The 16,737-nt window shown below is 43.5% G+C and overlaps 1 protein-coding gene across 1 annotated transcript in view; it reads left to right on the top strand.

The window, feature by feature from the left end:
• HACL1 (2-hydroxyacyl-CoA lyase 1) overlaps positions 1-15,997 on the top strand; it is a 33,924-nt gene extending 17,927 nt beyond the window's left edge. Inside the window, exons 11-17 of the mRNA XM_073677930.1 lie at positions 1,669-1,752; positions 3,735-3,836; positions 6,057-6,211; positions 6,636-6,794; positions 8,176-8,283; positions 9,957-10,143; positions 15,622-15,997. Coding sequence (XP_073534031.1) covers positions 1,669-1,752; positions 3,735-3,836; positions 6,057-6,211; positions 6,636-6,794; positions 8,176-8,283; positions 9,957-10,143; positions 15,622-15,654 — 828 coding nt within the window. The 3' untranslated portion in view covers positions 15,655-15,997. The remainder of the gene's footprint in view (positions 1-1,668; positions 1,753-3,734; positions 3,837-6,056; positions 6,212-6,635; positions 6,795-8,175; positions 8,284-9,956; positions 10,144-15,621) is intronic.
• Positions 15,998-16,737: the final 740 nt, after the last annotated feature.

Here is a 16,737-nt window from a genome sequence, read left to right as displayed (position 1 = left end):
AGCAGACCGTAGTCAGCCTCCCTGGACATGGAAAATTGATGACAAGTTGAAGAGTTGTTATAATACAAATGGTAACCAAAGAGCCTAGCACAACTTCAAAGAGTTTTAAGGTTAACTCCAAGGTCAAGGTGCATCAGTGTTGGATCACATCACCAGTCCTTCTCTTGACCAAAGTGAACTTCATGGAAGATGACCAAGGAGGAAACCATTGTTTAAAAGCAAATCCTAAAGTGATATTTGACAAGCCACAAAGCTTCTGGGAAAATGTCCTTTGTACAGATGAGACAAGTGTTGAGCATTTGGGCAAATCACATCAGCTCTATGTTCACAAATGGAAAAATGAAGCATGCAAAGAAAAGATCATTGTACCTACTGTGAAGCATGGAGGAGGCTCGGTTATGTTTTGGGGCTGCTTTGCTGTATCTGGCTCAGAGTGTCATTAATCTGTGCAGGGTACAATGAAATCTCAAGACTATCAAGGCATTCTGGAGTGAAATGTGCTGCCCAGTTTCAGAAAGGTTGGTCTGATTCGCAGGTTATGGGTTCTGCAATAGGATAATGACACAAAACACAGCTAAAAACATCAAAGAATGTCTAAGAGCAAAGCATTGGACTATTTTGAAGTGGCTTCCATGAGACCTAATCTAAATCCTATTGAAAATTTGTGAAAGGAGCTGAAACATGCAGTATGGAGAAAGTACATTCACACCTGAGATAGCTGGAGCGGTTTGCTAAAGAGAAGTTGGCCAAAGTCTCATTGAGAGTTACAGAAATGGTTTGTTTGCAGTGATTGCCACAAAATAAGTTAATGGTTTTCTGCTGAAAAGCATTCAAAGGCAATGCCTGATTTTCAATAGTTGATATTCAGTAAATTTAACCCTAACCTTGGCATACAAACCCATCCACAACCTGTCTTCTCCATACATCTGTGACCTAGTCTCTCAGTGCTTACCTGCACGCAGCCTCTGATCCTCACAAGATCTCCTTCTCTACTCCCCTCTTATCTTCTCTTCCTACAATGCCATACAAGATTTCTCTCATGCATCCCCCCTACTCTGGAACTCTCTACCCCAACATATCAGACTCTCGCCGGCCATGGAAACCTTCAAAAGGAACCTGAAGACCCACCTCTTCCGACAAGCCTAGAACCTACAATAACCCTCGCTCCACCATACCGCTACACGACGAACTCTACCCTCACCTACTGTATCCTCACCCATCCCTTGTAGATTGTGAGCCCTCGCGGGCAGGGTCCTCTCTCCTTCTGTACCAGTTGCTGTCACATTTTTGTTCAAGATTATTGTAATTGTTTTTGCTATGTATACCCCTTTTTCACATGCAAGACGCCATGGAATAAATGGTGCTATAATTATTTAAATTGAAAATTACAGAGTAGATGCCATCTTGTGCTCTTCTTTTTGGCAGCAGCAGCATTTTCCTCTACTGGTCTAGTGCCAGAATATCGCAAGCACTCTCTTCATCCTTGCCCTCAAGTTTGTTAATGTATCATAAAAGGTGACATTGATTTATTTAACTTTTTCCAGCTATTTTCTAGCAGCTTGCAGACTTTTTTTTTTTCTTTTTCTTTTCCATTTACAAATGACGCCTCTATAACTTGTGTGCGCTTATAGTTGAGCTCAAAAGCATTATTATTTCTATTTCTGACAGGTTGACATTTGCGCAGAAGAGCTTGGGAATAATGTTAAACCTGTTGCAAGTCTCCTGGGAGATGTTAATGCAGTGACTCAGCAGGTAATTGATAAGACAGCTGAATCATGTGTCCTTTTAAATTGTCACTTATCCCAGCACCCACTGGTCACACTGCAAACTTTTATGAGGAATTTCAAGAGTGGAAACTTCGCAATTTGAAGTAAAATATTTTACAACTAATGCTTCATCCCATCTCCTGAAATATACAATGTATTTGCCTTGCGTGGTATATATGCGCAGATTTGTTTGTTTTTTTTCTAATTGAATACATCAGGCAAAATTTGCGGCCTCATATAATTTAACATATGCTTGACCGAGAGAAGCAGAGCTGCTTGATATATAGACTTGCATGATTTCAAGCTGAACTTTTGAGTACAGTTAACACTGACTCCACCACTGTTGATGCTAAAAAGTAGGCAAAGGGACTTGTGTTTCTTTGAGATGTCTCTGGGCTTTTTTTTTTTCCTTCTGTACTAGAATATCATCATAATACAGCGACCAAAGAGCAAACTGAGAATCAAATAATCTTACTGCACTTTGGAAATACCAGTATCATTTAGACTAGGTGTGGCCAGTTAATTTTCCCGAGGGGCCACATCAGAGATCGTGATGGTTGTGGAGGCTGAACCATTAGGCTGAAATTAATTATTCTTAATATTAATAATAACATATTATGTTTTTATTTATAGAGCGCCAACATTCCGCAGCGCTTTACAATTCCGACATTTTACAGACATTATCAGCACTGTCCCCATTGGGGCTCACAATCTACATTCTCTATCAGTATGTCTTTGGAGTGTGTGAGGAAAATGGAGAACCCGGAGGAAACCCACACAAACACGGGGAGAACATACAAACTCCTTGCAGATGTTGTCCTTGGTGGGATTTGAATCCAGGACCCCAGCGCTGCAAGGCTGCAGTGCTAACCACTGAGCCACCGTGCTGCCCTGATATTAATTATTTATATTAATATCCCTTAATATTGAGTAGCATTAAGTGTGCTGACAGCCCCCTATATACCGTATAAGCCTGCACACAGCTTCCTATATACAGTGAGCCCCCCAAATGTCCTCTCTATATATGGTATTGAGCCCCCACATAGCCTTTATATATATATATATATATATATATATATATATATATATATATATATATATATATATATATATATATATATATATATATATATATATATATATGCAATATTGAGCCCCCACATAGCCTCCATATATACATACAAATATCCCACACACAAAAAAACACATTCTCACTTTTCTCCCGGCGCTCCGCTCCTGTCTCCTGTGCATTGAGTCTTGGCAGCAGTGCGATAAAATTCCATCATCGCGTCTGACGTTGATTGGTGGGAGATGGAGCCGGCAGCTCCGTCCTCCACCAATGTATTCATTGCTGTCTGCATTCTAAGGATGCAGATAGCGATGACAGCGGGCGAATGGATGGTGTGCAGGGGAGGCTATGGTGCGGCCCATGGACCACTGTTTCAGCCCTTTGGCGGTCTTTGTCCGCGGGCCGGACTGGAACAGCCAGGGGGCTGGATGTGTCACGCAGGCCACAGTTTACCCAGGTCTGATTGAAACAATAGGCCAGTTGTCCTCAAGCTATGTGTTCTGGACGTACCCAGTCAGACAAAATAAATGGTGATTGAACCAGTGCCTTACATTTTACACTTTAGGTTTTCCTCTCCATCTGTAGGCGGTAACAAAGGCTTTCCCCTCTACATAAAACATGTGTATTCTCTTTTTTTCCAGCATATCCCTGCCTTCAGTGGTAGCCTGTGCCTCCACATTTCTTGCAAGTTCATTCTCTATCAATGCACAACGGTTACGATGTTGTATCCATGTCCACAGGACAAAGTAAAGAGATTTTTGCTTCCCAATATATTGCCTAGAATTATAGGGTATTAGTAAAGCATAGATGTTCTGAGTTTTGTTCTTTGCTTATTTTATTACCTTGCACAGAATGCTCTTGGTTTTTCTTAACCTAACAAGTTTGCATTATTCCAAAAGCTCCTTGAGCGGGTGCAGAAGCTGTCCTGGAGGTATCCAACCAACACTGAATGGTGGAATAGCCTGAAAAAGAAGATGGACGCAAATGAGAAAAAGTCAAAGGTGACCATCAATAACTAAAGTAATGTGAAAGATGACCGGGTTGCTCAGTCCTCATGCACGGAAGAGAATAAATTGGCTGGCTGTTAGCTAGTTTTTAGTTTTTCTTATCCATACGCCTGATTTTCCTTTTTCTGCTGTCTCACATGAGTGGAGCAGAGCTGCAGTCAGGCTGGGCAGGCAAAAATGGTGAAAAGGAAACCAAATCAGTGTGCAGCCCCTTTATCATCAGATTAGGTGGGGGGCTCAAAGGTTGAACCCCCACACCACTCAGTGAAAAAATATCCTAGTGATAGAGCTTTCCCATTACTTACAGGAGGGAAATTATCCCTTTTAATCAAAATAATGTATCGTGCATCAACTCACCTGATGCCCCTAGTTCATAGTTCATCAATATATACAGTATGTATTTAACTGAATGGTTTTACCTAGGTGGCTACTTTTTCTTGATTTAAAACATCATGTTAGTAGATAAAAACAAGGAGTAAAATTCCTTTTGAATCTTTAGTTAATGTAATTTTTATGTTCTCTCTATCTATTATAAAAAATAAATATATATATATATATATATATATATATATATATATATATTTATTATTATTATTATTATTATTATTGCGCCATTTATTCCATGGCTCTTTACATGTGATAGGGATATACATAACAAAAGCATTTACATAATCTTAACAAAACGAGTCAGCGACTGGTACAGGAGGAGCGAGGACCCTGCCCGCGAGGGCTCACAGTCTACGAGGGATGGGTGAGGATACAGTAGGTGAGGGTAGAGCTGGTCGTGCAGTGGTGTTTACTGCAGGTTGTAGGCTTGTCGGAAGAGGTGGGTCTTCAGGTTCCTTTTGAAGGTTTCCACGGTCGGCGAGAGTCTGATATGTTGGGGTAGAGAGTTCCAGAGTAGGGGGGAAGCACGGGAGAAATCTTGTATACGATTGTGGGAGGAGGAGATAAGAGGGGAGTAGAGCAGGAGATCTTGTGAGGATCGGAGGTTGCGTGCAGGTAAGTACCGGGAGACTAGGTCACAGATGTATGGGGGAGACAGGTTGTGGATGGCTTTGTATGCCATGGTTAGAGTTTTGAACTGAATTCTCTGGGCAATAGGGAGCCAGTGAAGGGATTGACAGAGAGAAGAGGCCGGGGAATAGCGGGGGGACAGGTGGATTAGTCGAGCAGCAGAGTTTAGGATAGATTGGAGAGGTGCAAGAGTGTTGGAAGGGATGCCACGGAGCAGGAGGTTGCAGTAGTCGAGGCGGGATATGATGAGGGCATGCACTAGTGTTTTTGCAGAGTCTTTGCTGAGGAATGCACGGATCCGGGAGATGTTTTTGAGTTGGAGTCGGCAGGAGGTGGAAAGGGCTTGAATATGTGGCTTGAAGGAGAGATCAGAGTCCAGGGTTACCCCAAGGCAGCGAGCTTGTGGGACTGGGGAGAGTGAACAGCCATTGACGTTGATGGATAGGTCGGATGGGGGATGTGAATGAGAGGGTGGAAAGATGATGAACTCTGTTTTATCCATGTTGAGTTTTAGAAACCTGTCGGAGACGAAGGATGAGATGGCGGTCAGACATTGTGGGATTCTGGTTAGTAGGGAGGAGATATCGGGTCCAGAGAGGTAGATCTGTGTGTCGTCAGCATAGAGGTGATACTGAAAGCCGTGAGACTCTATGAGCTGTCCCAGGCCAAAGGTGTAGATGGAGAAGAGCAGGGGTCCTAGAACTGAACCTTGGGGGACACCGACAGATAGGGGGCGAGATGAGGAGGTGGTGCGTGAGTGGGAGATGCTGAATGTCCTGTCTGTTAAGTATGAGGAGATCCAAGATAGAGCCAAGTCCGTGATGCCAAGAGATGAGAGAATCTGGAGTAAGAGGGAATGGTCCACTGTGTCAAAGGCAGATGACAGGTCCAGAAGGAGGAGGATGGAGTAGTGTCGCTTGGATTTGGCATTTAGTAGGTCGTTGGTGACTTTGGTCAGGGCAGTTTCAGTCGAATGACGCGGTCGGAAGCCAGATTGTAGACGGTCGAAGAGGGAGCAGGAGGAGAGGTGGGAGGACAGTTCAAGGTGGACATGTTGTTCTAGAAGTTTTGAGGCAAAGGGGAGAAGTGATATGGGGCGGTAGCTGGTCAGAGAGGAAGGGTCAAGGGAGGGCTTTTTGAGGATGGGTGTGATTGCGGCATGTTTGAAAAAATATATATATTTTTTTTTTATATAAGGAATTGGCTTCTGGGGCGTCTGTCCCAATGAACTATTATACTGTGTTTCGTCATGTGAAAGAAGCTTTGCCTAATGACTGTATTATTGTGAGTGAGGGGGCAAATACAATGGACATCGGCCGCACTGTGCTTCAAAATATTCATCCACGGCATAGGTAGGTCGCTGTATGTGACTGTGTGTATGTGTAATAAATATATATAATATTTTTTAGTGGTTTATGCTCAGATTTTCAAATACCAAACGCCTTGAAAATATCTTGGATTCTGGGGTCCCTGCTACCTAGTTCCACCCGCCGCTCTGTTGGCTGCTGTTCACTGCTTCACAGCATTGTCACTGCATATATACACAGGACGGTGGCAGCCAATCACCGGCTCTAATGGTTACTATGTAGGAATGAATATTGGGGTATTGATTTTAAAATTTTACGAAGATGTCTACATTAGCCTTTTCCTTTTTTTTTTTTTTTTTTTTATATAAAGCTATGCAATAATCTTCTGTGCACCCTACTGCGGTGGGATAGTGGTTGGAGGTTGCTATAGCATTGTACTTTAGACATGTTTTAATTTTGTCTCCAACAGGTTGGATGCCGGAACTTTCGGCACAATGGGTGTTGGCCTGGGATTTGCTATAGCTGCAGCTATGGTTGTTAAAGATGAGGCTCCGGGAAAGCGTGTTGTTTGTGTGGAAGGGGATAGTGCTTTTGGCTTTTCTGGTATGGAGGTTGAAACAATCTGCAGGTAAGGCTAAGTGCCCACGATGCAGAAATGCTGCTTATTTTTTCTGCATCTCCCTGGCAGGAAAAAACACATGCGGATTTTACATGCGTTTTTCCTGCCAGGTAGAAGCGCTTTTGCATGCGGGTTATCAAGCGCTTTTCCAAGCGATTTTAGCATCACTTGGAAAAGTGCTTGACAACTTGGTCACCCTATATATAAATCCATGCAACCGGCATGGATTTATATAGTGTGACCAAGTTAATAGTTGAAAAAAGAATAAAAATGGTAAAAAATAAAAAAACATTATACTCCCCTTCTGATGGCCCCTGGTCTCCTGCCATCGCGAGCCGCCGGGGAGCCAGGACGCACCGTACAGGAGACCGGGGGCCATCAGAAGGTGAGTTTTGTTGTTTTTTTTGTTAGTTTTTTTTTTTAACAGGTACCCGGGTCTGGAGGAGAGTCTCCTCTTCTCCAAACCCGGGTACCATCCGCACCTTGAATCGCTTAAAATCCGCATGTTCACATGTAGTCATGCGGATATTAAGCGTTTCAATGCAAGTCAATGGCGGCAATTATGCTTAGTTTCCGCAAAAATAATGGACATGCTGCGGATTTTTCCGCAATGATAATCCGCAGCGGAAATTTCCGCAGCATGTGCACAGCACATGCGGATTATTATTGGGGACCATGGGGTATGTATTACCAAGCGTTTTCGCTGCAGAAATTCCTCTGCAAAAACGCTTGAAAAACGCATAGTGGGCACGCAGCTTGAGGCTCTGGGTGAAATAGACGATAACGCTCTACTCATGCCTTCTGTATGACTGTAGAAGTTATTTCTTAATATTTTTCCCAAAAGTATTCTGCTATACGAGACAGACACAGACATTTCTAGTTTATTTTCCCACAGGATCCTCCTAGAAGATTAATGTGACTGCCATAATTTTAAGCATACTTTCACCATCCTAGACACACCAGACCCGGCTATGCAATATACGTAATTCGAGTTGCTATTACATTTCTGTGGTTTCCGAAGTCCAAAAATCCTGACTCTTGAACCTACAGATGCGAACGTGTCCTCTGAGTACAGATATGTGTGTGGATGATGTAGATATCAGATTATTATTGTTATGGCAGGGAAATATTGCATTTCTGTTCTAACATGTGATGTCTCTGGTATGGATGACCAGCCTGCCTTAGGGGCAGTTATCTTCACCTTTTGATGTAGCATCTCGTTGCTAACGAAGAAGTGCACCGTAACTATTTGCTCTAACGAAACTGTCAGCTACTTGCCAATTTAGTTATGACTCGCATAGATGTTGCCCCGTGTCCAGTGATATTGGATTTATTTACCTTATCCATGACTCTTCTATAACAATACTCTTCCGTTTTTTTTATTTTTTAGATATAATCTTCCTATTGTAATAATTGTTGTAAACAACAATGGCATTTATAATGGGTTTGATGAAGCGTCTTGGGCCAACATGCTGCAGGCTGGGGATCCAGCTTCTGTGTAAGTAATATGATGTGCTGTCTACTTAATGGGTGTCCTCCTCTTCTATTTTTGTTGTGCTTTTATACAGTTGGTGTAACAATAAAAATGTTTTCATTTTTTGCATGCAATGTAAATGGACTTAAAGTGCTTCTATAGCCCCAAACCAGTTGTGTACATATCTACACAGACTATATCCTTAGATGTGAAAAATGAATTTTAGGCAAAACGACGTCTTGCAATACTGAATCCCTTTTAAAGGGAATCTGTCAGTAGGATCAACCCTACTAAGCAGTCTATATGGGCATGCCGGTCATAGGAAGCTGAATAAAATGATACCTTGAAACCTGCGATCTGACGTGGATTTCTCTGGAATAAGACGTTTTTCTTATATTTAAGTGACCTGTTCCAGGACTATGGGCTGGACACTGATCTGCATGAGAATCTGACTCCAGAGATTATGATAAATAGAAGGCAGCATTACCAGTGCGATGTGTAATGGCTGCTCTCCTGATCTCACTGCAGAGCTGTGTGTGATTATACCTAACATATCTGCAGGTTCCTCTCAGCTTCCAGCTCACAGGCAGCCGCTGTTGTAATACTGCAGAGCTGTGAGCGTCTCAGCGAATGTTTGTAAGGAGACAAAGTTCAGTTCTACTGTTCTGTTAGTTACATGTCTCATACTGGTAACGCCTCCTTTTATTAAAAATAAGCTCTGTATGTAGATTCTCATGCGGATCTGTATCCGGACCATAGTTCTGATCAACTTTTTTATATGTAAATGAGCTGTTATCTCTGGAATAAGTGACCTTAATATCCGTGATCTGATATAATTTTATTCAGCTGATTATGACCTACATTCCATATCAATGGTTTAGGAGGTTTTTTCCTACTGACAGATTCCTTTTAAAGTAAGTGTGGGCAATTTTTCATAATTCATAAAATGGACAAAGTAGGATAATGTATTGTATCAGAGCTGTTTAATTTGTATATTTTGGTCCCCTAAATTCAAGGTTCTCTGAACACTATAGCTCCTTAACGCCATAGTCAATGACTGCTGCATGTTGCTACATTGTTCAGGAAAAGTTTCCAAAACAATTCTCCTCTTCTCTTGCATTACTCAGCGTATATAAGGAATAACTGGCTATTACATGACTTCTATCCTGCAATTTTACCAGTATTCCTCTCTAGAGCCTGCAATTTCTTAATTTGCAATTGACTCTGAGCCTAGTGAGAGAAGACCAGCTGCAGTGATCTCTGCCATATACAAGGGATGTTATCCTAGAGACAAGCAGCAGCATGGAGTATATTGTACAGCAGAGCTGAGCAGAGTATGCCTGAATCCTGCTCTGGGGTGAGGTAAAAGACAGAAGTTAGAAAGCTCAGCACAATCTTTCCAGGTCTCCCTTCCCCAGAGTGTTTTATCACTCTCCTCCCACCCCTCCCTACCTTCATAGAGAGTAATCTGACGCCTCACTATGCTGGCCGTCTGTCTTGAGCCAGACTGAGCTTGTTTTTTCAGAGTGAATGTTTGTTTGAGTTCAGGCAGAAGGGAGAAAGGAAAAAGTAGAACACTGATAAGATATAATACAAAGTTTATTATTCACATGTACTATTGAGCCCTGAAGAGAGGGATTTGTTTAACATTGGGAGATGATTCATAATTTGTAATTTTGGTCTTCAATGTTCTTCAGCGCACCTCCTGTTTCTCTGAAGCCGAATGCTCGCTATGAGCAGGTAATGATGGCTTTTGGTGGGAAAGGATATTTTGTGCATACTCCTGAAGAACTGCAGAAAGCGCTGAATTCTAGCTTTGCCGATAAAAATGTCCCATCTCTCATCAATGTCATGATAGATCCACAGTCTGACCGGAAGGAGCAGGTAATTTAAAATGTCGTCTTTTATCAGGTCTGTAAATCGGCCTTCTACTTTAGGTTTTGCGTGTGTCGTGAGTGTGTTTGGCTGGTTTCATATGGTCTATGTTTATGGACTATGCTCTGATTGGAATATCTAGGTGGACCGCCTGGTCTCCTGGCATGAGCAAACTGTCTCATAACTGATGCAGTTGGGTCCAGTCAAGAAACCCCACAGGCCAGATATTCCTATCTTCGCATGGTCCATGTGTCACTGAACTCTCTCTCTGTCAGACCAGTTTCACACAACAATGTAAATATTTTCCTGTTTCCTGGATGAAATTGGTCATATACTTATTCTGTATTGTCTGTATATGTCCCCCCTAAAATTTGTAAAGTGCTGCAGAATATGTTGGCGCTATAAAAATAAAAAACATTATTATTATTATTATTATTATTATTATTAATCTGAAGATCTTTGACGACTTTAATGTTTTAAACAAACAAATTATTATTATTTTTTTTTTGAGATTCCAAATTTAAACACTGCTCACCTTTGTGGTCTAGTAGTGCATCAAACTGCTCCAATTGTCCCTTTTGTAACCATTGATGTGACTTCCATATGGATTGTCTATAGTGATCTTAACACTGTGACCACTGGTTTCTGTGGTCACTTGACTTGTCCAGCTTTTTACATTTTTTAGGGTTCGCTCACACTGCTGTGTATTCTCTCATTCGAGAGAATCTGACCGATTATGCTATTGACACTTGTCTCAAATGTCATAGTTTGAGCTCAGTGTCTTCTGAGTGTTACTATTCTCTCACATGAGATATATTGCATCACAGTTGCGGAGAAGATGGAGAACTTAATTTATTCATCTTTCTCCTTCCCCCATGACTGCACCACGGAGAGAGGGGATCCACCCTTCAAGGACAGGAAACCTACAGATAAAAGGGCGGTACCTCTCTCCCGCATCAGTTGGTTTCCTGTCCTTGACGGGATCCTACAGTACCCAAAGGAGGCATACCTGCTGGGTGCGAGAAGATGAGCGTCGTTGAAAACCAGGCACGGCCAATCCGATCCAGGCAGCGGGGGTTCCCTGCCTCGGCTGGTGCAGTGCCCTGAAGCGCCACCACTGGGGTCAGAGGTTTTTAGGGTGTGCGGTGGGGGGGGTCCAGACGAAGAGGAGCGGTGCCTGTCGGGTCCCGCCGAGGCTTGCTGCGCTGGACCACCCTGGTTGCGGCAGTTGTGATCGCGGTGCTGCCTGGCAGCGATCTGAGAACTTCCGGGTGCTATCGTGGGTGCGCCAGGCACCTCCTGATGGCGCAGCGCTGCAGAGCATGACTGGGAAACCAGTCTGCGCAGGTGCGAACGTCCCCCCGCAGGTATGGGGGAGGAGGGGCGCTCCGACACACCCCAGGTGCTATGGGAGGGACTTCCAGAGCCTTAAAAGACAGCTGGGAGCGCCAGTAAATGCTTCTCTGAAGCTCTGGCACGCTGTCTTAAAGGATGAGTGACCAGGAGCTACTTGAGGTGCAAGTGCTGCATCCTCAGTCGCCACCACCACCGCCAGCTCAGCGCAAAAAGAAACCGGAAGAGACTGGACACCAGGATCGCCGAGAACGAGATAACAGTGGAAGCGGCCGCTCCGGCAGATCGTCGCAGCGCAGCAAAGACTCCACTTCAGCATCTTCCAAGAGGACCCCGTCTACAATGATGGCTCCGCCTCCTGAACCGGTACCCTCTCTTCCGTCAGATTAGTAAGTGATCTTAGTGAAAGTCCACCTTGTAACTAGGGCCCCCCCCCCCCCCTCTCTCTTTTTTTTCTCTTATTAGGGAAGAACTGTGCTATCAGAATTTCTCTCAGCCTGGGAAACGATATCCAACAGCTCATGGATTCTGAACCTAATAAAATCAGGTCTGAAATTCCAGTTCGTCTCATTTCCACAGCCAAACTTTGTATTAACCCCCAAAAGGTCCTCAAATGAGGAGCAGCTGGCCTTAAAGCAAGAAATCCGAGGACTGATAGGGAAAGCGGTCCTTCAGCAGGTCCCGACGGGGGAAAAAAGCGAAGCCTTCAAGATGGAGATAATAAAATCATCAGTGAAAATGCTGTTTCCCGATTGTTTCATGGCCGTTCTGGGTTTAAAGGACGCCTATTATCACGTCCCAATACACAAAGATTAACAGAAATTCCTCAGAGTAGCAGTTCCCATAGGTGGAGTAGTCAAACACTATCAATACACAGCCCTCCCATTCAGCATCTCCATAGCCCCAAGGGTATTCGCCAAAGTTATTGCGGAGGTGATGGCACATCTAAGGGAACAGAACATCCTAGTCGTTCCATACTTGGACGACTTTCTGGTAATAGGCAGTTCCTTCCTGCACTGCAGAACCCATCTAGAAAAGGTCATGGATTCCTTGACACACTTGGGATGGCTTTTTAATCTGAAAAAATCCAAAACAGAGCCATGCTAGATACAGGAATATCTGGGCACCGTGTTGAATTAAAAAAGACAAGAGTGTGGTCTCCCCATAGGGAAAATTCACAAGATGATAGACCAAATATCGCGGGCAAGGACCCACCCGTCTATGACCCTACAGAAAGCCATGTCCCTTCTGGGCTCCCTTACTGTGTGTTTCCCGGCCGTCCAATGGGCCCAAATACACACCAGGGCCCTGCAGTGGAAAATCTTAAAGGTGAAAAAAATCTCTAAAAGGCAGCTAACGCGATCTGCAGAAACCACACTTTCCCTAGAGTGGTGGGTCAAGATAGACAATCTAACCCGGGGTATTCCATGGGCAATCCCCACACCTCAAATCCTGACCACAGGCGCAAGCCCCGGGTGCTGGGGGGCTCACCTCAACAATCTTGTAGCTCAGGGGGTCTGTACAGAACATCTGAAGCCAGTTTCCTCAAACATGAAGGAGCTTCTAGCTGTAGAGTTTGCACTCCAGGAATTCATATATATACACACATACACACACACACACACACACACACACACACACACACACACACACACACACACACACACACCACGTGAGGGTGTTCTCGGACAACCGAGTACTAGCAGCATACCTGAACCACCACGGGGGTACCCGGTCCCATTTTCTGATGCAAGCGACTGATGTCATCTTTCAATTAGCCGAGGAAAACTTACAACCAGCCCTACACATAAAAGGGATAGAAAATCGCACGGCAGACTTCCTGAGCCGGACACAGCTAAGACAGGACGAGTGGGAGTTAAATCAGTCAGTTTTCCGTCAGATTGTACTAATGTGGGGACGTCCTTCCATAGACCTGTTCGCCAACAGTCGGAACAAGAAAACAGACTCATTCTGCTCTCTAGACCCCAAAGGGAACCCCGTAGCTTTAGATGCCTTTATGATCCCATGGAGTCACCCTCTAGCTTACGCTTTTCCTCCGACTGCCCTGATTCCAGCTGTTCTGAGGAAAATCAGGGAAGAGGAAGCAAGAGTAATCTTGATAGCCCCCTTCTGGCCAAAGAGGGCATGGTTTTCTTGGCTGAGAATGATGTCAATCTTCGACCCAGGGGTGCTTCTGGACCTTCTTTCGCAGGGTCCAGTACTTCGTCAGGCATCAAACTTAAACTTGACAGCCTGGAATTTTGAGAGGGCTCTTCTGAAGGACAAAGGATTTTCCCCAAATTTCATCACCACACTACTTCAAAGTAGGAAACCCGTGACCACCAAACTTTACAGGAAAACTTGGAGGAAGTTCCTTTCAGTCTCAGGTTCCAGGCTAGGAGGGGAGGTTCCATTAACAGCTATCCTAGAATTCTTACAGAGGGGTTTGGAACAGGGCCTGGCCACAAGTACCTTGAAAGTTCAAGTTGCGGCGCTGTGAGCCCTATACAACTTTGATCTGGCCAGTGATAGATGGGTATCTAGGTTCATTAAGGCATTATCCAGATCCCGACCCATCCCCTCTCGGAATACTGCCCCTTGAGATTTAAACTTGGCCCTTTCAGCTTTAACAAAGGTCCCTTTTGAACCTCTGTCAGGAGCGTCCCTAAAAATCCTATCCTTCAAGACAGCGCTTTTAGTAGCTCTCACATCCGCACGTAGGGTTAGTGATATTCAGGCCCTATCTGCAGGCCCTCCCTTCACACAAATCTTGGAGGATAGGGTTACTCTGAGAACTGACCCTGCCTACCTGCAAAAAGTGGCGTCAAGATTCCACAGGTCTCAGGAAATCACCCTCCCTTCTTTTTGCCCCAATCCTAGGAACAAGAAAGAGAGAGACTTGCATACGCTAGATGTCAGGAGGTGCCTAATCCGTTACCTAGAGGCGACACAAGAGTGTAAGGAGGATAGTTCTCTCTTCGTTTGCTTTCAGAGTCCTCGTAAGGGGGGAAAAAAGCTTCTAAGGGCACGCTGGCCAGATGGATAAGGGAAGCCATCACACTATCGTACTCCTCATGCGGGGAAGCTGCCCCAGAGAAACTGAAGGCCCACTCAACAAAAGCGGTGGCAGCCTCCTGGGCGGTTAAGGTTGGTGCCACAATAGAGCAGATATGTAGAGCGGCAACCTGGTCTTCCCCCTCTAATTTCTTCAATCATTACCGGCTAGACTTAACCTCTTCTTCAGACCTTACTTTCGGGAGAAGAGTTCTGGGAGCTGTGCCCCCCCCCCCCTCCAATGATTCACTTCTCTGTGATTCTCTCCTTGGTGCCGTCATGGGGGAAGGGTAAAGACGTAGTTACATACCGGTAACGGGATTTCTCATACCCCATGACTGCACCCGTACATTCCCTCCCTTCACGTGTGGGTGCACACACCTATTTGTAGCCACATGGTGTTTCTGATAAGTTCTGGAAATGTTACATTTTGTGTTACTAATCTGGTGGTCCTCTCATGCTCTGTAAACAACTGATGCGGGAGAGAGGTACCCCCCTTTTATCTGTAGGTTTCCTGTCCTTGAAGGGCGGATCCCCTCTCTCTGTGGTGCCGTCATGGGCTCTGAGAAATCCCGTTACCGGTAAGTAACTACGTCTTTTCCATTGTCTCTGTGTGTACACCGGACTGCACTCGAATAGCATCTGAGTGCAGTCCGGTGTTTCACATGCACCCATAGACTTGTGTGGGTGCGCATGGTCCAATCATCGAATGCACCCGCAGCATGCTGCGATTTTATTTTCTCATGCCAAGTCGGCACAAGAAAAAAATGGCAGATCTTCCCCTTAGTATAACATTGGGCCGATTGCTATCCTGTAAAACATCAGATATCACTCGGCCATATTATATGCTATTGTGAGCGAGCCCTAAAACCTAGAAAAAATATTTTAAGATTTATTCACAACAGTAAATAATGTATAAATTTAAAAATAAACAAATTGCCTTTCCATACATAATATTATGGTATTCTTGTATGGGGTGGCTCATGATAACTTTATGTAACTGCTTTTAAGGTTGGGTAAAGTAAGGAAAATTTTATATTAACCTTTCTAATTTATTTATTTTTTTTTTTTTCTTGTCAGGAATTTCCTTGGCTGACCCGTTCCAATCTGTGATTGGCTGCATCTTAAAAACCATCCGGACAACTGTCTCAATAAGCGTTGAGAGCAATGACCATTAATTCAAACTGAATATTTAAATACTTGTATTAATTTACTTTTCTATAATGTTGTAAAGATTAACACTTAATAGTTTTTTAATTTCTTAATGACGTACTGACTGATTACCTTTTTATGATAGTTTCATTTATAAACTAAAATGAGAAATAATTGTAGCACTCCATTAACTAATGGAACATTTTCAATATTTATATCTTAATTTTATATAAAGAAACCTTTTTTTAAATTTCATGTACTTTATATTGACAAGACAATAAAATGTTATATGTTATAATAAAAATCGAACTGCATTTTCTTGTTAAAAGTTGCAAACAGGATATTTGCTCCTTATATAAATTTATAACAGATGATGGCGAAAGGGAGTGAAACAGAAAAAGCACTTGTACAAAAGAGAAGAGAAGCCAGCTGTCCGTAACTGCTTGTATCTAGCACGGAACAGACGCTGCTGCCGGAGACCATAGCAATAGTAGTAAGAAAGATCCAGCTCAGTGGATAACATCTTCAGCTTTATTGATGCAGTATTAAAACAGCTTTACATCCATATTTGGTCCGGTAATTAGAACATCAATGCTTTGTTGGTGCACATTGCACCCTCACACCATGAGTTAGGGTGCAGTGTGCACCAGAAATGTGCTGATGATCTAATTCTTGGACCAGATATGGATGTAAAGCGGTTTTAATACTGCATCAATAAAACTGAAGATTTTATCCGCTGGGCTGGCTCTTTCTCACCACTTGCTAGGAAAGACCCATGCCATGTCTTCTCTACACTTTTAGTGTAGGTTTTCAACATGGATTCATCAGGTATGTAATTTCAACCCAGCAAAAATTAGAAGTGACCAATAAATTACTCATAAAAAAACTATTTTTCTTATTAGAAAACTACTGTATATACTCGAATATAAGCCGAGGCACCTAATTTTACCACAAAAAACTGGGAAAAATTATTGACTCGAGTATAAGCCTAGGATGGGAAATGCAGCAGCTACTGGTAAATTTCCCCATCCTGGTAAGTATTGC

Source organism: Phyllobates terribilis, unplaced genomic scaffold, assembly GCF_046119375.1.
Source record: "Phyllobates terribilis strain yellow unplaced genomic scaffold, ASM4611937v1 Scaffold_4__5_contigs__length_816908805, whole genome shotgun sequence".
NCBI lineage: Eukaryota > Metazoa > Chordata > Amphibia > Anura > Dendrobatidae > Phyllobates > Phyllobates terribilis.
Note: the sequence above shows the minus strand (reverse complement) of the source record. Positions and strands in the feature narration are given on the sequence as shown.